The sequence below is a fragment of the Drosophila novamexicana genome, unplaced genomic scaffold (assembly GCF_003285875.2).
Source record: "Drosophila novamexicana strain 15010-1031.04,08,12 unplaced genomic scaffold, DnovRS2.1 tig00001292-arrow-arrow-pilon, whole genome shotgun sequence".
NCBI lineage: Eukaryota > Metazoa > Arthropoda > Insecta > Diptera > Drosophilidae > Drosophila > Drosophila novamexicana.
The window spans coordinates 1,117,501-1,138,156 of record NW_020824848.1 but is presented as its reverse complement, the minus strand read 5'-3'; the positions used below and the strand labels follow the sequence as shown (position 1 = coordinate 1,138,156).

The 20,656-nt window shown below is 41.5% G+C and overlaps 4 protein-coding genes across 4 annotated transcripts; 1 reads left to right on the top strand and 3 right to left on the bottom strand.

Moving 5' to 3' along the window:
* Positions 1–6,852: 6,852 nt before the first annotated feature.
* Positions 6,853–9,017, bottom strand: LOC115766923 (transmembrane protein 267). Its single transcript, XM_030711008.1, has 3 exons — positions 8,690–9,017; positions 8,217–8,620; positions 6,853–7,783 (listed from the first exon to the last, which is right to left on the bottom strand). Exons 2-3 carry the CDS (start codon positions 8,508–8,510, stop codon positions 7,391–7,393), a joined length of 687 nt encoding a protein of 228 aa, XP_030566868.1. The 5' UTR covers positions 8,511–8,620; positions 8,690–9,017; the 3' UTR covers positions 6,853–7,390.
* A 326-nt stretch (positions 9,018–9,343) lies between these two features.
* On the bottom strand, positions 9,344–10,676 carry LOC115766922 (aldo-keto reductase family 1 member B1). The gene is made up of 6 exons (XM_030711007.1): positions 10,535–10,676; positions 10,306–10,473; positions 10,080–10,252; positions 9,883–10,027; positions 9,628–9,825; positions 9,344–9,567 (listed from the first exon to the last, which is right to left on the bottom strand). Exons 1-6 carry the CDS (start codon positions 10,613–10,615, stop codon positions 9,376–9,378), a joined length of 957 nt encoding a protein of 318 aa, XP_030566867.1. The 5' UTR covers positions 10,616–10,676; the 3' UTR covers positions 9,344–9,375.
* A 1,079-nt stretch (positions 10,677–11,755) lies between these two features.
* On the top strand, positions 11,756–15,071 carry LOC115766977. Its single transcript, XM_030711072.1, has 2 exons — positions 11,756–13,090; positions 13,149–15,071. The coding sequence occupies exons 1-2, from the start codon at positions 12,027–12,029 to the stop codon at positions 14,392–14,394; spliced, it is 2,310 nt and encodes a 769-aa protein (XP_030566932.1). The 5' UTR covers positions 11,756–12,026; the 3' UTR covers positions 14,395–15,071.
* Positions 15,072–18,197: 3,126 nt separating this feature from the next.
* On the bottom strand, positions 18,198–19,205 carry LOC115766955. Its single transcript, XM_030711042.1, has 3 exons — positions 19,051–19,205; positions 18,538–18,677; positions 18,198–18,464 (listed from the first exon to the last, which is right to left on the bottom strand). The coding sequence occupies exons 1-3, from the start codon at positions 19,115–19,117 to the stop codon at positions 18,345–18,347; spliced, it is 327 nt and encodes a 108-aa protein (XP_030566902.1). The 5' UTR covers positions 19,118–19,205; the 3' UTR covers positions 18,198–18,344.
* Between the last annotated feature and the right edge of the window lie 1,451 nt (positions 19,206–20,656).

Genomic DNA, 20,656 nt, shown 5'->3' with positions numbered 1-20,656 from the left:
CTCTTTTCGAAATAATTGGCAGCAATAAGCTAATAATCGCTTTTGTTTATATGCGTGCGCAGAGTGAATTTTTGTTTAAACACTCGATTTTTAAATGCCAAAGAAAACATTGAGCAGCCCTGACTGACGACGTATCCAAGTGCAAATTAAGAAGCCATTATGCACATTTTTGCTATTATAAAATTTAATGGTCGCAATTTTAAGACACACACACACAAATATTGTGAAGATCGATCTGTATTTTATCCGATTTAAATAAAGCGGTAAGAATTTGGAGCGAGTATCTTAGCAGAAACTTTTCTTTTGGGTCGGGAAAATTGGAAAAATTATAGACAAATTATAACAAGCGCCAGGTCGCCGGTTAAAATCCAGTTTTTGTTTATTTAATTTGTTGAATACTGCCCTTGATTGTAGGTAATCAAGGCCTTATTATTGACAGACAGGCTTAATTTGCTTATTTTTTTAAATTTTAGTTGAAGTACTTAACGCAATACAAACAAGTAAGAGGCTCTAGTCGAGAGCTCCGACTAGGGGATACCCTGAACCCTCTTCTTCCAACATCAAATGCATATATATATTCTATTTTAGAAGCTATATGTCAAGTTTGGTGACTCTAGCTCTTATTATTTACCAAAATTGCCCAAAAAACATGATATCGATATCGATTTTTATCGATTGCTTGGAAACTGAGTAAGTTATCGATTATCGGAAGCAAACTAAAATTTCAAGTCTCTAGGTCTTATAGGTTCTGAGAACCTTGCCGCGCGGAGTTATGTCGTTTTGGAACGTCATATCTCCAGGCGGAGCTATGTCGTTTTGGAACGTTATATCTCCAGGCGGAGCTATGTCGTTTTAGAACGTCATATCTCCAGCCGGAGCTATGTCGTTTTAGAACGTCATATCTCCAGCCGGAGCTATGTCGTTTTAGAACGTCATATCTCCAGCCGGAGCTATGTCGTTTTAGAACGTCATATCTCCAGGCGGAGCTATGTCGTTTTGGAACGTCGTATCTCCAGGCGGAGTTATGTCGTTTTGGAACGTCATATCTCCGCGCGTAGCTATGTCGTTTTGGAACGTCATATCTCCGCGCGGAGTTATGTCGTTTTGGAATGTCATATCTCCGCGCGGAGTTATGTCGTTTTGGAATGTCATATCTCCGCGCGGAGTTATGTCGTTTTGGAATGTCATATCTCCGCGCGGAGTTATGTCGTTTTGGAATGTCATATCTCCGCGCGGAGTTATGTCGTTTTGGAATGTCATATCTCCGCGCGGAGTTATGTCGTTTTGGAATGTCATATCTCCGCGCGGAGTTATGTCGTTTTGGAATGTCATATCTCCGCGCGGAGCTATAACCCGAGAGCTATTACCCGGGGTAGGTTCGAATATCAAAACTTTTTTGAATATTTTTTTTTAAATCTCGGGTAAATATAATCTGATTTTAAAATGTTATACCTTTTTAAATGCGTACGGATCCCTACTATCATATGGCATTCATTAAAAAATAGTTGTTGGCCAAAAAACGTTTCCCTTGCAAAGTCCACCTTTTTTGGAGTATCTCAAGTGAGATTCATTAAATAATGCTAAACGAAGTACTGTCCCAATCGAGCTCTCTCCACTGGTTTTATTCAAGCCATATATGTATGTAGCTTTATCTAAATCAATATACTTACTTTGCATATCCAAACCATTTGCATGAACATAATATTAAACAAGTAAGAGGTTCTAGTCGGGAGCTCCCTTCTCTTCTTCCAACATCAAATGCATATATATATTCTATTTTAGAAGCTATATGTCAAGTTTGGTGACTCTAGCTCTTATTATTTACCAAAATTGCCCAAAAAAAAGGATATCAATATCGATTTTTATCGATTATCGGAAACAAACTCGATCTGCGCGGGAACTAGGAGCATCTACGTCTAAAATTTCAAGTCTCTAGCTCTTATATGTTCTGAGATCCTTGCGTTCATACATACGGACGGACGGACGGACAGACAGACAGACTTGGCTAGATAGACTCGGCTATTGATGCTGATCAAGAATATATATACTTTATGGGGTCGGAGAAGCTTCCCTCTGCCTGTTACATACATTTGGGTTTTGCACAAATACAATATACCCTTATACCCATTTTTGATGGGTTCAGGGTATAAAAATGGACACATATTAAGAAAGTGTGACCTTCTTACTGGGAGCTAAACAAGCTATTAAATATTGTGCCAACAGACTTTGAGCATTATTTATCGAAAGCAACAATTAATATTTACACACATATTTAAAATGCACTGTAAACACGAAACACTTTTAGTACCTGCCAGTAGGAGGCTGCAACCAATTTAATAAATATTTACACAATTGTTGGCAGGCTTCTGCAGTTCGGTTGGGGTTCAATGCGATTCAGGTTAGCGGGAAAACATGGAAGGTTTAGTTTCTATGAAAGGTTTCCCTTCTGTGTGCTACTCACCTTAAGCTGCTGACGTAGTCCGCTCATTGGGCTCATTCAATATTGATAAAAGAAAGAGCGAAAGAGAGAGAGAGCGAGAGAGAGATAACAAGAACAAGCAGGGAATTGACAGCCAAAACAAATGCCTTGTGACGTGCTCGGTGTCGGCGACGGTGGCGTATGCGTAATATTTATATTTGCCCTACTTTTGATTGATTTCTCGGTGGCTGTGTTCAAATTTTAAACAGGCTTTGCTTTGCCTTGCAGCGTGTGCACAAACGATGTGTATTTAATTCATTTATTTACAAATTTGCGAAATTTTTGTTAATTATTTTACAGTTTTCTTTTTCACTTCTCACTTGGTTCATTTCTTTTTAGTATATTTAAGTTAGCTAATTGCGCCGCGTGCAAGCAATAAAAATAATTCACAAATTGTTGTTAGAAAAGTAAAAGGCAAAAGCAAATGAAGCTCAAACTTTGTTGAATATTTATTAACAATTAATATTAATAACACTTTAACTGCGGTCCAAATGTTCACACTAGACACTTTTTTTATTTGTTTTACTTTTTAGCTTTTCTTCGAGACGCGCGCGTTCTGTTTGACGATCGTCTCGCAACGGAGTCCCAAACAAAATTGAGCATTTCGTTCCCCGTCAGCCAGAAATGTTGGCGAAACAACAACTAAAATACATACAAAATGTGGGCGCGAGACAAGCCAACAAATAATACAAAAAAAAAAATAATACTAATAAAATAAGAGAAATGTTGCTGCAAACAAAAACAGCTCGAAAAGCCAGACAATTTGTTGCTGCTTTTCATAAATTCTGAAATATCTCTCCTTTTGTTGTTGCCTTTGTGATTTTTGTTAATTTTCTTTTCTGATTTACTCAATTTTCTTTGGGTTGTGTTTTTCCCTCATTTACTATTTTCTTGTCAACACATGCGCTGGTACGAAAAGTACGTGTCTTCTATATGTACTCGTATTTTTTTTTTTTTAGCCTACTGTGTGTACGTATCTGATAGATACATAGGTATATTATATAGGTTGGCTATTTAGAAAACATAGAGCACAATAAAACTGTCTGGGAATATTTTGAAATCTTTTGTTCCTCAAAGTACATCATATAAATCCAGTTGCTTTTTTTTTGAATATATGTTTATCTGCGCGATTTATTGGGTCCACAACGCTGAGATTTCTAGGTGAAAGTCGAACAATATGAAAAATATATATATACAACATGTTTTTCCCAACTGACAGACTTATTGTTTGGCTGTCTGTCTGGTGGAAAATAGAAGAAAGCTTCTCTAGATTTATGTGAAATTGTATTTATGAAACTCTCACTGATAGACTCAAAAATGTCTCATATTAGAAACGAAATCGAAGAAATTGTAAGTAAATTGTCCTATTATTTTTTAATGCAATTGATAGCTGTCCAGAAAGCTAAATAACTTAAAAATCTGACATCATTTTCCCGAGGTATTCGAATTTTATGTATATAAATTGCACTCGTAAGACTATTTAGTATACGATGTTTGGTTTCCGAGCAGACCCCAATAGTATTTATATAGTCAAGCTGCGAAAGCATGTGATGTTCACATATTAGTGACAGGTCATTCAACTAGGCTGTTTAAATAAGTTGAAATACGTGCATAATGCAGTGCAATGTTCCGAGCAGAGTGCGTTTAGGTTGGGCAGCTTCTTTTCGGCGGCGCACGCTGCGTATGAGTTATTTATAGGCAGTTGTCGTGGGGCAACAAGGCGAACATTAAATACGCAAAGAAACTTGGCAAAGTGCATCATGCATGGAAGCCAGGGAGTGAGATCAGAAATATATGGAAACCAAAGAAAGAAGCAGCCTCTTAATTACGCAGCTGTCGTTGGATGCCGTAACACGTGGCGTATACGCAATATATCACGTGCACATAACACGCTGAAGCTATTGTTTCGTGGAATGCATTCGAATGGAGTATGCTGTGATATATAGTGGGAAATTGCAGACAAATCTCTGACCGTGTATATACATATAATCAAATGTTTAGTTTGTTTACAAACTGAACTTAACTTTTGTGCCAGGAATTAGAACATATAATTTTAGTAGACATTATCATTTTCATCATGTTCAATTATAATAGTTCATTCAATAAATTGTTGCAAAGATTTACGTCATGTCCCACTGTCGTTGCCGGCAGACGAATACGATATGATTGGTTGGACGAGCGTCAACAATTTTATTATCAGCTTATTAATATCAATATCATTCATTATATCAGAATTCTTGCTTTACTCCGAACTGACACTTGAATAGTTGTGTGCGTGTCGTAAGAGACCTCAGAAAAGAAGCTAATAATATGCGACACGCGTTGAACCAACCAACCAACCATGTCGGTGGAATGAAGAGCCAAAAGAGCTCATTGCATTTATGAAAAAATTAAATACATATATATATAATACATATACGCTTATATTAATATTTTTGATATGAAAAACTGTCGTTTGATGTGCCATCCAAAAATTTTGTTGAATACCCTGAACCTAATGCAAATGCATAAAAAGAGTATATGTTTTTGTAGCAAATATATGTGACGGGTGGAAGAAGGCGTGAAGTATAAATTTTCTTTTTCAGCATGAACAGACGAATCGATCTCGGTAACTACAATATCTAAATTGCACGAAAAGGCTGGGTTTAATTCAAATCATCGATAATTTCACGAAATCGAAAAGATTTGATATCGACAGCCTATTTTTTGACTATATAAGTTTCAATCAAATATATATATATCCATAAGCTATATATGTATCAACAGGACAGTCGATCTAGCTATCTGTCTATACGTATGAAAGCAGCGATATCAGTGATAATCGATAAGAATTGATATCGAGAGCCCGGTTTTGACAATTTCTCTAAAACCAAGAGAATAATCAGGTAAATATATATATATATATATATATATATATAGCAGTTGCCGCTGGTCCTAGGGTATCTCATAGTCGTATACTCCCGACTAGTGCACTTCTATGTGCTTCTCGTGCTGTTTTTGTGTTTACCAATGATTTATTTCCATCTTTTGCTGGCGCTGCTAATATTCGTTCAATATAAATATTTAGAGTTTATTTTTGAACAATTTGTACAAAATAGAACTAATAGTCGTATACATACATATATATATATATATATAGATATGTATGTAAAGAGCGTATACGTGTTATGATCGCGTTAGACAAATATTATAAAATTGTCTGTGTACATTATATGGATTATATTTACAGTGGCTCACAGTAATTTCAACCAGTACATTAAATAATCTTTAGGAAGCTATTGAGATGATGTTTAAATTTATTAAATATAGATAGCATACGTTAGTTTTTTAAATTTTTTTCAAATTGAGAAATTGGCCAAAATTGGGCCACAGCTTAAATAAAAGTTGGTAGAGCCCATGCCAACGAGACTCAAAATGGTAATTACAAAATTTCTAATTTAAAAGCTTAAAAGTTTTTTTTAAGTACCTGATTGAAATAATCTGTGAGCCACTGTATGTATATATATATATATATATACGCATATACAACACACACACACATACACTGAAGCACCCACACACACAAAAATCTGGTTATGTGGGGAAGTTAACAATGCGCGTAAATTGACGACATTTAAATGAACAACATGGGAGACATTTAACAAGTGAGTTATAGTTGCGTGAATTTGAAACAGCTCAGAATAATTATAATAATAATAATAATATTTAAACGATTAGCAGATAATTAAACTAATTGCTGCCAAACGAAGCGTAAACACTTTAAAAGTTTTTATGCAAAACATGTCTAGACAATTTTTGATTTTTCCAAGTGCTTTCCCGGACTAAACTGCACTTACAGCAAACGGATGCGCGTTATTTGTCTCCGGATCAGCCAATTTGGCTCAAGATACGCGACTTTTGGCCCGCTTTTAAGAACGCACTCAAAAAAAGTTTAGTTGAATTGCTCAAATTAACATGCAGCAACGGAAAACGGCGATCATCCAAACGGGAGCACGGTCCAAACGCAAATGATCAACATTCACATTCGTTTGTCACCCGAATCTCTGCTCCGTCGTCGTCGTCGTGTCTGTACGGCTGTTTAGTGGGAGTGGACGTAGGCGTGGATGTGGGCGTGGGCGTGTAGTAGAAGGTGTGTGTACAATTGTCGGATAATACATTGTACTGAGGTTTATTTGTCTCGTTGCTTTCAAAACCGTTTGGTTGCTTTTCCGCTTTTCTCACATTAAGTTTTAATCACTTATTTATTGCCAAACAGTGGCAATTTTCCATTGAAAATTCTCCAAAATTACCCTTTTGGCAGTTTTCAAACGAATTAAGACGTAATACAATACAAAAATAGACCACAATTAAAATTAAATATCGAATAAGGTATATTCGCACTGATTAATATTATGCAAAACATTCTCGTGATTTATTATCGTGTTTAGTACTTGAAATTTTAGCAACTTAATCACATAAACTATCCACTGTTTATGGAGACCAGGAAATCAATAGGTATTACGAAAATTTGTTGTGCTTATACAACAGCAATTTACAAATTTAACTGTTTAGCATTTATTTATTAAAATGCTTTCTTATGTCCAATAATTGTAATTGGTATTTTGCCTGTGATAATAAATGTTAAAATTGAAAATTCCCTAACGGTTAGTTGTGCGCTAGGCTCTGATACTATGAACTACAGACTTATACTAAAATATCACATAATTTGGATATTATCTTTTTGCTGGATATTAGTAAAAACCTCCTAAATGTATTCCTATATGCTACACATGGATTTGTAATAAAATTGTCTCCTGTCAAATGGAAGCTATTGGGTCTAGTTTTCCTTAAAGCTAACTTATTGTGCTTGAAGCCTAAAAAGCATTTGTTGTAGCAGTTCCATATTAATTGTTCAGTTATCGTATCACAGACTTACACCTGCTGCAAATAGCGATAGGCAACGGCTGAGTCGTAGCCACTGCGATAATTACTCTCACTAAGCTTAACATATTGACCCAAGAAGTTGAGGACCAAAGTGCTGCGGCAAACGTTGTGCAAATAGCCCAGCAGATAGGGCGTAAGAACCGTGCCCACAATGTAGGCCAGCTGCGGTATGCGGTCCGTATGGTCGTAGAAGGGCCAAATCCAATATCCTCGCCGCACAGCGTCCCTCGTATGATGCGTAATAAAGGCACAAAGCAGGGCTCCCAAAAGCAAGCTGCTGCGGAAGTAATTCAGGCACGCGGTGCATATATAAAATAACAGCATGGCCAGCACAATGCTCGAGCAGTGCAAGAATGGCCGTCGCGACAGATTGGTGGCATCCTGTAAATGGCAAATAATGTTTATAACATGAAAGAACGGCTCTCTTCGGCAAGCCGATTGAATACTCTTTTTAAGAAGAAAACTAAAACTCCTATTTATAATGTTTGGTGCGGGTATAGCTATACAACTACATGACTCAGAGGTTGGATAAGACATGGCTCTGAAACAGAGAAACTTAAAGGAATGCAGGAATATACATTATTTCCAAGCGAGCAGTCTTATGAATCAGTCTATATGATAAAGATAGCAATATATACAATGTTTTAAGAAGATTATTTTAAAATTAAGACTGTTTCTATGAAAAGTTGTTAATAGGCAGACGGACATGGCTATATCTGCTCGGCTACTTATACAAATCAGGAATATATACTTTAAGTACATCGACCTTTGCTGCTACTTTCTACACGAGTATATAAGATTGTCTGCATCTCACCTCCAAGTAGAGCGAGCGCGCCTCTATAAAGTGATCCAGATCAATAAACGAGGAGACCACAAAACAGCTGAAAATCAATATCCAGCCGAATAGCTGAGTTGTGCGCTCATAGAACTGCATGGCAAATGCGATGCCCGTCAGAGCGCCAATCGCGGCATGCGTGGCATTGTCTGCCAGGGCCTTCAGCAGCGGATGCTGTGTCAGCTCCACGAAATTGTCGCCGAGAAGGCACGTTATTATCACCAGGGTGGTGAGCACAATGCGTAAATAGACCATTGTGTGGCAGTGGGGCATCGATTGATCCGCTGCACTCTGCACCTTGCCCTTTGATACCGTATTGGACTCGTAATCGTTTCAGTTTTGGACGGAAGCGATCTTCTGATTTTCGTTGTTGTTGGAAATTCCTGTTTGTGTTAAATATGTAAATCAGTCTGGCAACTGTTAGGCAATTGCATGCGTTTTTTGTCACTCACGTGTTTTAGCGTCCTTGCGCCGCGTGCACAGACAACAACTGCAATGCAGCTGAGTGACGGCGACTCCTTGAGGGTTGCAAGTACACGTACACCATTGCGTTGACTCGGCGAGTACTAGCAACAACAAGCGGCATATTTGTGTGTCTGAATGTTTTGATTTGTCGAACAGACGTGAAGTGGGCGGCGGCAGTAGCAAAAGGCTGCCACTTAGCTACTAAACATCTGGCAGCACTGCATTTAAGCGTCGTGTGGTCACCCTAAAAACGCAACAGCTGCTTAGTACGCGCTACAATTTAGCACACTTGAAAACAATTTGATTAGTACATGATTATGCTGCTTGTCTAAATTGAAAACTTATTTTTAGATATATGGAAATTTTTCATAAATTTAACCCAATTGACTTTTCGATGGCGTTATTTACAAGCAAATGGTAGTGGAATTTTCCATACGACTGCTCTTAATAAAGTCTAAAAAGCTCTCGCTCTCTCTCTCTCTCTTCACACAGCGGATGCATATGTATGTGTGAGTAGTGATAACATCTGGCCTTGCACTTGCGTTTAAATTAAATTCCCGAACAGTTACCTGCTAATTATGCACCTGCTATAATAATAGCTATACTATATTGTTTTACAATTAAGTTTGCTAAAAAAAACATGTGTATGTACGAATATATCATATATTCGCTCTTAAAACTCAATGTGGAAGGGATAGTTTTTGCTTTTGACGGCATGCTCCATTTTGATAAGACGCTCGCCCGTGTTGTATGTGTCCAGGATCGCGTGATCCCCAGCATCCAGTTTGAAGTCGAAGATGTTGAAGTTCTCTTCAATGCGTTTCGGATTGGATGACTTTGGCAGCGGCACGGTTCCGATTTCGATCTATAATCAAATGGAAGTTAATCGAAATACTTTGTACTCCTTTCAGTTTTTGACATTTACCAGGTAACGCAGCACCACCTGCGCCGTGGACTTCTTGTACTTGTCGGCAATGGCCTGCACCTTGGCGTCGTAGATGAAGTTCGGCTGCTTCTTGGCGGGATCCGGCCTGCCCAGGGGACAGTAGGCGGTAACCACGATATTGTGCTGCTTGCACAACGCGATCAGTTTCTTCTGGTTAAGCGCCGGATGGCATTCGATCTGTAGAGGAATATATATGATGTAAGTGCATAATATTGATACCACAGCTTGCCTTACCTGATTGTGAATTGGCTTGATTTTGCAGTTGGCCAAGAGGCGCGTCAGCTGCTCGGAATTGAAATTGGAAACGCCGATGCTCTTCGTCAAGCCCAGCTCGACAAGCTTCTCCATGGCACGCCAAGTGTCCAGGTAATCCACGTCGCTGAGAAAACAAAATAGGTAAATGGAGAGAATCGACTGGGGGAGGAACTCACCTGAGTTCCACCTCGCCCTTGGCGTCCGTGGGCATCAGCTCTGTGTCGCCGCGATAGACATACGAGTACGGCCAATGCATCAGGTAGAGATCCACATAGTCCAGTCCAAAGTTGGCCAGGGTCTTGCGACAGGCATACTCCACCCTCTCCGGCTCATGGAAGTGCGACCAAAGCTATTCAAATATAAGAAACTGTACTCAGGCCAACCAAATCTCTATGTACTCACCTTGGTGGTTATGAAGATGTCCTCGCGCTTGATAACGCCCTCAGCGATCTTCTGGCGGACCGCTTGGCCCACCTCGCCCTCGTTCTCGTAGAAGTAGGCGGTGTCTATGTGCCGGTAGCCGACGTCAATCGCATGCAGCGTGGCCCGCTCGCAATCCCCACCCAATGACTGTCAACATTTTGAGCAATTGTGATAAGCCCTATCAATAGAGAATCTGTATATCACCTACCGAATAAGTGCCCAGGCCAATTGCCTGGATTTGGGTGCCGTTATTGTGCTTAACATATGTTGCCTTGTTTCCCGCCGACATCTTGCGTTCTCTCTCGCGCAGCTGCTTTTCAACTGTTGCTCGCAAACTGCGCACTCTACACTTTTATAGCCCAAAGCTCTTCGACAAAAGCTTTGCGAGCTCTAAAAAGCTTTATATGCAATAGATGATCGAATGCAGACGACTTTTGAACACACTACAAAAAGCAAAAAATATATATGGTTATGTTAAATAAAATAACTAAGTAATAATAATAAAAATAAAAATAATGATAATAATAAAAATAATAATAATAATAATAATAACAATAAAATTAATAAAGTAGACGTTAAGGTAAACCATAATTGAAATGAAATTTATGTTTATTTAACTGTATAATTTATACATTAGTTAAACTACAATTAATATGGACTTTATGTAGCTTTTACTGAAAACGTCATATATTGCAGTACTTGGCAGTGTTGGCAGCCTTTAAAAAGTAGTGAAATCCAATGTTGTAAATAGTTTAAAATAAAGCTGGCTTAGCTTGAAAATAAATATACTAAAAACAGCCAAATTGAGCTGAAAAATACTTGCCGTAGCGCAAAACAGTGTTGTGAATAGTTAAAAAAAAGCGGGTATTAGCGGGGTGAGCTCAATTTGGCAATAAAAAGACTGAATACAGCCAAATTTAGCTGGAAAATATTTTCAAGCGAAATCCAATGCTGTAAATAGAAAAAAAAGCTGATTTAGCTTGGCGAGCACAATTTGGCTTAAACTTAGCTGGAAAATACTTGCTTGGCTTTATACCGTTATTGAGCAGGCGCAGGCTTTAGCAGCTGAAACGATTTGGAATCGAAACAACATCTGTTATTCAAAGTGTGACAATCGGAAGAGTCGTAGTCCTTGCAGCCGACGTCGTCACATGCCAGCACATTGGTCACAATTAAAGCACATTGAAGCAATTAATTGGGTAAGTGTTAAATCTGAAATGTGTTTAGTTATTTTGCTTAAAAAGAAAATCGTTTAATCGTTAAAACGTGTGTGAAGATGAATTTTCCAACTTTCTAAAAGTAACTACGCAGAAAAGTCTGCGTCCCGTCTATAAATAAACTTTGGGTATACATATATACTATATACACAGACTTTATCTTTAAATCTAAGCAATTGCCTTTAATTATGACAAATGTTCTTGAAAAATTCTTTTAGTTAAAGCAAAAAGGAGAAGAAGAAGAAAAAAGTGCAGCTGAAAATTATTGTATTGTAATTTTTTAGTATACGCAGCACGCCTACAACTGCGCATGCCCCAGACCCAGACCCAATCCCAGACCCAGTCTCCTATACATTTGAGGCCGAGACGCAGCAGCAGCAGCAGCAGAGCAGCAGCAGGTGACAGCGACACCGGCAGCGACGTCGACGGCGACGCCTCAGTGCTATAGGAAAACTCAAGGCTATCGAGTTGATTTCTTTGGACATGGCCACCGTGGCGCACGGCTGCAGCAGTCCGCGGCAGCGTTCTTGCAACGGCAGCAGCTCACCTGGTGGACAGCACGGGTCGACGCCCGCAATGTACACAACGATGCCGAAATATACGCGCACCGCCAGCCAGACACTCTACGCGACAAGCCAGCAGCTCTTTGGCGGAGGAGGAGTCGGGATGCCCGGCGAGTATAATGGACACGGAGGTGGGTTGTATATGGCCACGGGCAGCATGTCGCAGCGTCCGCTGTCGGCGTCGGCTTTGCCGGAGACGGCGACGGGTTGCCGCAATTACTGGAGCCAGGGCCAGAGCCAGAGCCAGGGTCATCCGGGTCCGGGTTCGTTTTATCACAGCAGCGGCAGACACTTTAATTACAACAAGCGCAAGTCCGCCGTAGAGCTGCTGGCCGAATCGAAGCCCTTCTACATCAAGTCTGACGCGGTCTTCGAGCGACTGCAGCAGTCCGGCTATCGCGGCGGAGGCAATGGCGCCGGAGCGGGAGTCAAGCGCGGACGCCGGCCGGAAGAGGGACACTACGGTGCCTCGTACGACGAACTGGAGGATAGGCGCTACATCAGCCTGACCAGGCAGCAGCAGCAACAGCAGCAGGCGCAGTTGCAGCAGCAATACGGTCTGCACAATCATCACCAGCATCACCATCACAGGCACAATCCCGGCCAGGCCATGCACGGCCAGACGAGGGAACGACCCGGTGCGGCAGTCAACAACAATCTACTGCAGCACAAGCTGCGCATGCTGCTCGGCTCGGAGGCGGGCAAGGAGCGCGCCGGCACGTTGCGACGCCATGAGCTGGGCGACGGCAATCCGGAGCTGCTGCTGGCCGGCGAGGAGGAGAGCAGCGCGCTGAGGATTCCGCCGCCGCTTTACCTGCCCGCCCATGCCTTCGGGGGCAGGGACAAGGCCTATGGCGGCGGCTATCCCAGCGAGCCGAACAGCGGCGGCGAGGAGCCGCTGGTGCTCACCGAGAACTACAGACCGATCAGTCCGCCTGCCGAGTACGCAGCCAAGTCGAGCCAGGCGCATAACGAGCGCTACAGGTGAGTAGAGTAGTCGGACGCAGCTCCTCCACTGAATGTTTGTTTTTCTCCCGGACAGGTACAACTATCAGCGCTCGTACTCGCACTCGCACGAGGTGGCCATTCCGGACGAGCGTGCTCCGTACACGGCGGGCGAGTTTAACATCAATAGCCACAAATCTCTGCCCGATCTGCACACGCAGATCAGCCGGCACTCGCCGCACAGCGAGATACTGAGCTGCTGCAGCCGGGGAAATCGCTCCATCAAGTCCGCGGGGGAGTCGTCCATCAATCGCGACTCCGGCGGCAGCTCCGGCCACTATACGCACCGCAGCGAGCCGTGCTATAAGCGGCAGCGCGAGACGAATCCGGGGACCGCCAGCGGCACGATTAAGAACTGCTGCAATCTGGTGGCCGCCACACGGCGGGACAGCGGCTCCTCCACGCAGCACAGCGCCAACTCGTACTGCGGCTATGTGACGCCTGCCGGACGCAACACGGACTGCCTGGACTGCCGCTGCAAGCCGGACGCGGCGCCGAGCTTTGATCATGCGGCCGCCGATTACTTGCTCAATTTCACGCCCACGCCGGAGGTGCCGGAAGCGTTCCAGGATGATTATACACCGACGCCGCCGTCGCCGCGCCTCAAGACCCAAACGCCGCGCTACTCGAGCTCCTCCAGCCAGCAGCTACACACCAGCTCCCAGGGCTACACGAGTATCAACCATTCGCAGAGCTCTCTGGCGCAGAGTCCCGGCTCGGCGCCGTCCGTGGACGACATTAGCCCGCCGCCCATACAATTTAAGCGGCAGCGTTGCATTCGCTTCAAGAATCGCAACCGGCTGCCTGTCCAACCACGCACCTCGCCCATCAACCAGGCCATGGAGTGTCTCAGCGGGGGCGGCGGCGGATCGGCGGGCTACAAGCGCAACATGGAGCACGAGAATGTGTTCTTCCCCAAGGGTTTTTCGGCGGACGGCTATGCAAGCCAGTCGGCCGCCATGGACATGGAGCGGGAGGCATTGAACGCCAGCATATCCGAGCTGGAGAAGTTCTTTGATCGGTTGGGCCTGAACGACGAGGCGTTCCACGAGCTCTACAGCCAGCCCCGGCGGCAGCACAATCCCGAAACCGATTCGGATGACTCCAGCACCGTGTTCTTCTCGGACCACAGCACCGTGGACTCGATGCGACTGCCGGACAGCACCGAGACACAGCCGCAAACTACCCAGCCCTATCGGCCCTCGGAGCCGCCATCAATCGTGGAGCGCAATGCGAGAATCATCAAGTGGCTGTGTAACTGCAAGAAGACGCAGTGCGCCTGAGGATACGCCGGACCTTGTAGTCGACCATAACCGTAAATTTGATATTGTTCTTTAGATATGAGTAATTTTACCCTCTTAGTCCCCACCCGAAGTACAAGCGCAGATAAAAATTCAATCGAAAACATAAACACGAGCTGCTCGAGCTTCTTTCAAACTCGAAAATTTCGTTCGAGCCGTTAGCTCGAACATGTTGCCGACAAGCTCGAGCTTTGATCGACTGAATATCTGCGGGTTTGATGAATCGCTAGCTCGCTACTCAAAAGCTCACTCCGTTTGCGCTTAAATCGGTTGAGTTTCTGAGTTGGATACAAATCGATTAATCAAGGCAAGGCTCCAAATCGAATATCTGGAAACACCCAATTGTACAACTGAATTGCCGCTTATTACTCGTATGAATGTGCGTTTGGTCATTTTTTTCTGCCACGTTTTGCAGACACAATTAAATAATTATCGTATAACTAATCGTCTAGCAAAATGAGAGGTCATATTACTCGTATACATAAAGGTATTATTAGAATGAATTATTGTACAATTACCTCTCGTAACGTGCATATATCGTAAACATATAAACTTGCCCACTACTTATACACATATATGTATGTAGTTGCCAAAAGAAAAACAAAAAAACAATTTAAAAGTACTCGTAAAGAAATTGAACCTACCTATTTATGTGAGTGTAAAATGGTTTGCATGATAAATAAAGATTTACTATTATCAAAATAATAATTAATATGTTTTTGTTCAAATATGTGTGGGAGGCCGAGGGAATCTCAGAGACTATAAGGTCCAGAGAATGTGAACTCGAAAGATACATTTTCTTTAAGATGTCAAGCACAATTAATAAGGACTTACTATTATCAAAACATAATATATTTTTGTAAAAATCTGGGAAGCTAGAGGAAGCATCTGAACGCGTAGATCTCGTAAACTATATGATTCAGAGAAATGGAACTCGAAATATATATTATCTTTTTGGATGCCATATTTTAATTCTGCGTTTCATAGAGATCGGAATATAAATGGGTTTTGTCTGTATGAGTATACGACATAATGTATAATGACCCACTAAGTTCGCGCATTGTTCAGCGCCCTATTTGGGAGCATAATGGAACAGATGTGTGCCCATAAAGCTGGCCCATTGTCGGATGGGGTTATAAAAGCAACAGATAGATCGGTCGGTCTCGTCAGAGTCAACCGGAAATTATTGAGATGCATAAAGTTCTATTTGTAGCTGTTGTCTTGGGCATACTTGGGCTGGTAAGCTTCAAATGTGGATGCAATTATTTCAAATCTCTTTAATAAATTTGTACTTCTAAACGCGACCAGGCCTTGGGTCATACGGTGAGTATTATTGCAGGTGACTAATCAGATCAGGAGCTTATACATATTTTGTCTATGTTGAACCCCACAGGAAACCCTTAAGCCGAAGCCAGGTGATGGCGGTGGATCCGGAGGTGGTGGATCTGGAGGTGGTTGGTCTGAAGGTGGCTCATGTCCCAGGCCATCCCCTGAGATTATAAGAGTAAGTTCCAGGCAGAATATAAAATTGCATATTAGCTGAAAAAAACATATTGACAATTGAATTTTAGTGCATGCAAGAATGGGCGTGTCGGCAAGTCATACGCCTGGATCTGCGGTAAGTATTGCGATTGCTGGCAAGGATTACCCGTACTTACGTCTCCATCTCCTCAGCTGTCTCCTCAATCTGAATGGCAACAATTTGCTGGGCAGTCTGGTCAACGTTCACGGGGTAACCGGGGGAGCTGGAGGTGCTGGCCCTGGGGGTGCCGGAATTCTGAACACCCTGCTGAATGGCAAATAGAGAGCTAACCCGAAAATGTATGCACATTAAACCAATAAAAAGCCAAAGCAGAGCCATCGAATCCCATTTGGATGGCCCGTGTTAATGGCCAGCCAATAATAATAAGAGCAGGCGATAATCGTTCCACATAACACTTAACTCGATTATTGTTTAAGCGCTCGTTTTGGACCAGCCAATTAAGTGGCCAGCAATTTTCGAATTAGCCAGCAATCCAATGGACGCTTCTCACCTTTAACCAGAGCCAGGTGGGAGGCAGGCGGCTGGCCTTAAAGCCTGACATTCGCACAAAGTCGCAAATCATTGAAGCATATGCAATTATTCATTTTGAGCTTGAATGCGCTCGAACGCACACATAGATACACGAGCTCCTCCTCGGGCAGCTCCTGCTGCTAAAGGAAGCAAATTTAAATTCAGCAGCAGTTCTTAAACGCCAGGCAGCGTAAAAATCGCTTTTACTATGCGTAGTTTTTTCCGTTTTTTTTTTTCGTTTTACGTTTTTTTATCATTTCTATTTTCTTGCCTTTTTGTTATATCCTGTAACCATTAAAGTTGGCTAAAAGGGTATGATTATTTTCTTCTTCGCTTTTCCGCCCATTCAATTACATTATAAATCAAGTCGATCTCGACATATCACTTCCCACTTTTCCACTTTCAATACTTTTTTCCCACTTTTTTTTCCAATATCTCAGAGCTTGTTAGCGCTAAAGATCACATTTTAAACGTAGGCCCTCGTATAGTATATATACATCTACAATTATTTACTTTTTGAATATCTGCATTTGTTTCTACCAAAATCTTATAAATAAAATACTTTTTAAGCCCTGAAAATGAAAATCGGACAATAAACGCCGAACTTAGTCAAGAAAGCATATTTCCCGCTATATTATATTATATATTATATATTATATATAATATATTATATATTATATATTATATATTATATATTATATATTATATATTATATATTATATATTATATATTATATATTATATATTATATATTATATATTATATATTATATATTATATATTATATATTATATATTATATATTATATATTATATATTATATATTATATATTATATATTATATATTATATATTATATATTATATATTATATATTATATATTATATATTATATATTATATATTATATAATAAATATTATATATTTTGTTGGATATCTTCGAGTCATGCACTCCCGATAATGACCAGTTGATTGCTAGCCGTTTGGCCACAGCCAAGTTGTGTGTGGCTCTTCTTCATTTGGCTGATTTCGTTTCGGCCAGATCGCATCCTATTTTAGCTTAATCCGTCACTTGCATCGACAGCTCAATAGTCTGTTGGCAACTTCAATTTCCTTTGCCCTTTTATAATTAACTTTATGTGTATGTATTTAGTTTTATTGCTCGTTAGACAGCCTTGCCGCCAGCCCATAGCCCCCAGCCAAGGACAATGAAACAACAATTTGTGGCCCGAAGCACCGCAATGTGTGTAGGCCATTCTGGAAGTGCTTCAGCCACAGCTGAAGCCCAAGCCACAACCACAGCCATCGGCATCGCCATCGCCATTTCCCATTGCCAGCACAGCCGTCGCCATTATATTAATTACAAACGTTTGCGACGCCGCATCCCAGGCGTTCCAGCCAGTTCCTGTCTCGCTAATGGGCCAAAACAAGTAAATCACACGCAAAGCTCTAAGGCGATTTGGCCAACGAGTTGCGAGGAGAGACGGCTGCCAAACAGTTAACGAGCTGTCCCCCTGCTCAGCAGCCCTTCAGAATAAGCTCCAACATTTCATAAGTTTCGAATACATTTGAATCACTTGGTATTTAAAGAATAAACTCGAATCACTTGGTGTTTATAGAATGAACTCTAGCAACTCATGAGAAACATTTGAGTCAGATATGCTCAGCAGCTCACAGACTGAACACTGGTAACTTATAAGTTTTAGTGACATACGAATCAATTGGTATGTAAAGAATGAGCTCTAGTATCTCATAAGTTTCAAATATATTCGAATCACTTGGTATTTAAAGAATACACTCGAATCACTTGGTATTTGTAGATTAAACTCTAGCATCTCATAAGTATGAGAAACATTTGAGTCACTTGGTATTTATTCAATTGAATCATGCGTCCTTCGATTTGATGGCATCAAAACTGGCTATATCCGATTCTGTTGAACTGTTTGGGCTCGCCGCTTCGGCCACAGCTGGTTGATTGGTTGTCGACACTTCCGTAATAAGGTTCTGTGGCAATGGTAGAAAAAGAAAAAAACTCTTAAATTCAATATTTGGTGTTTTGCTTTTGGCTGTGCTTTACCTCTGCCCGTAGGGGCTGGGCGCTGTCCTCCTTAAAGGCCTCCGCCAGGCCGGGATGTATATTGCTGAGAGCCTCATCCCCATGGCGTATGTAGACTGGCACATGACCCTTGCGTGGCTCCAGCTCCTGATAGGGCGCAGCTAAGAAAAATTTAATTACAAGCCATTAAATCATTGCCTTGCCAGCTCTTGCCAGCTCTTTGCCAGCTCTTTGCCTTATCAGCCTGGTAATCTTCAATGACATACACCCGGAAACCTTGAATCACGGCGCGCAACGACAACGTAATTATGACTAACGAGCTGAGAGCTCAGAGCTGAAGCTGTTGCTGCTTCTGGAATGAGAAGCAGCCCCTTCGCTCTGTACGCCCATGCACACAGTTGGGTTTTTAGAAATTAAAAAACCAGTTTCAAACAATAGAAACGTGAACAGATGTGCAATAATAATGAAAGCAATTCGTACAATTATGCCCAACTTATGTGATTTATATATTTATATTTATTTGCGGCTACTCACCTTTGGTCAAAATGCACACAGCCAACATAAGCAGAGCGATTAGAATGCAGCTCATATACTTGGACATCGTTAGTAGATATTTAAATTAGCGTAGGGAGAGCTCTCAGTGGGATATACGTTGTGTTGTTCACAACCTGCCTGTAGACCCGAGACTGCGATCGCACAGCATCTGTGCTTAAAACTTATATATCCGCATTTTCGTTCTAAGCGAACCAAGCCGCACGCTTCACGCTCCACGCTCTACACGCACCACGATTCTCCCGTTCATCTCTCGGCAACTCTTCTTTGCAACCCACTTCACAGCCAGTGCTGCCAAATTAGCTTAAACTAACGCTAAAAATAAAATAAAAATAAATTAAAAATAAAATAAAATAAAAATAACCAAAATAATCTAAAGGTGCAAGGTTGACAATGGGACTTGCCTTAAAATTAAACGATTCTCCAATCTAGAAGGTATTCATAAGAACGAAGTGTGACCTGCGCGAGCTGGCAACATGTGCGAACGTACGATTAGCTCGAGCACAACCGGAATATAGATGTTTTAACCGAGCTCGATCAGGTCGAGCTTAAATTTTAGGTTTAATAAACAATTCTTCAATCTAGTAGGTGCTCATAATAACGAACTTCGATCAGCTCGAGGTGGCAACAGCTTGTACGCAGCCGTTAAAGGCATGTTCGAACCGAGCTCGAACATGTTTGAGCCAAGCTCGATCAGCTCGAGCTTATATTAATTTGCGATCAAGTCAACCGAATTCATAGCTGAAATATTTGTTGGAGTATCCGAAACATGCAGCAATTTTGAATTTTAAAATAGCAAATTTAGCTGGAAAACAGCTGAATTGGTAGCACTGTTCACATCGCCAGCAGCTTGAGATGAGCTCCAGCAACAATAAACTTTTGCTTGGCAAATTACTCATGGGCAGATGATGATGATGATGATGATGTTTGATGATGATGGCTGTAATGAAGCTGTCGGCATTGGCGAACTTTTTCGTTGCGGGAGCTTCTCTCGCGCTGCAACTTCTGCTTGGAGCTCAAGTCGAAGTCGGAGCTGGAGACGGCATTTAGTGGCCCGTGGCGTTATCCACTCTGTGGCCATAAAGCAGTTGCTGCTGCTTCTTCAAATTCAAACGCTTCTGTTTTTGTATTTTTTTATTTGCAACTTTTTTGTTTCAAATTAATTGGGTCGTTAGAGAAGCCATTTGCGCGGGTTCCTCTGTGTTTTTATTCTGTTTTTTTTTTTTTTATTTTTTTTTTTTATGTTGTATGTTGCCCTTCTTTCTTTATGCGCTGTTGAATTGTTTGCCCACTTTCGTTTTTGTTGAATGTATTCAAATCGAGAAATTGCTGACATCTGTAGGGCGCGAACCCTGTGAGTGTCAATCTGACTCTGTCTATGACAAGAGGAATCCGGATTGGGGCTAGGGGGCTATTCGGCTTGTTTGCCTACTTCGATTGTTCCGTTGAGCGCGTCCTTGGTACAATTCCATTTAGATGCACATCTACCACTATGCACAAGTGGTATCTAAGGGCACAGGATTCCAAATCAAATTGTTGAGCAAATATTCAACAGAGTAAATATGTTTATGCCGAATCAAGCAATTTC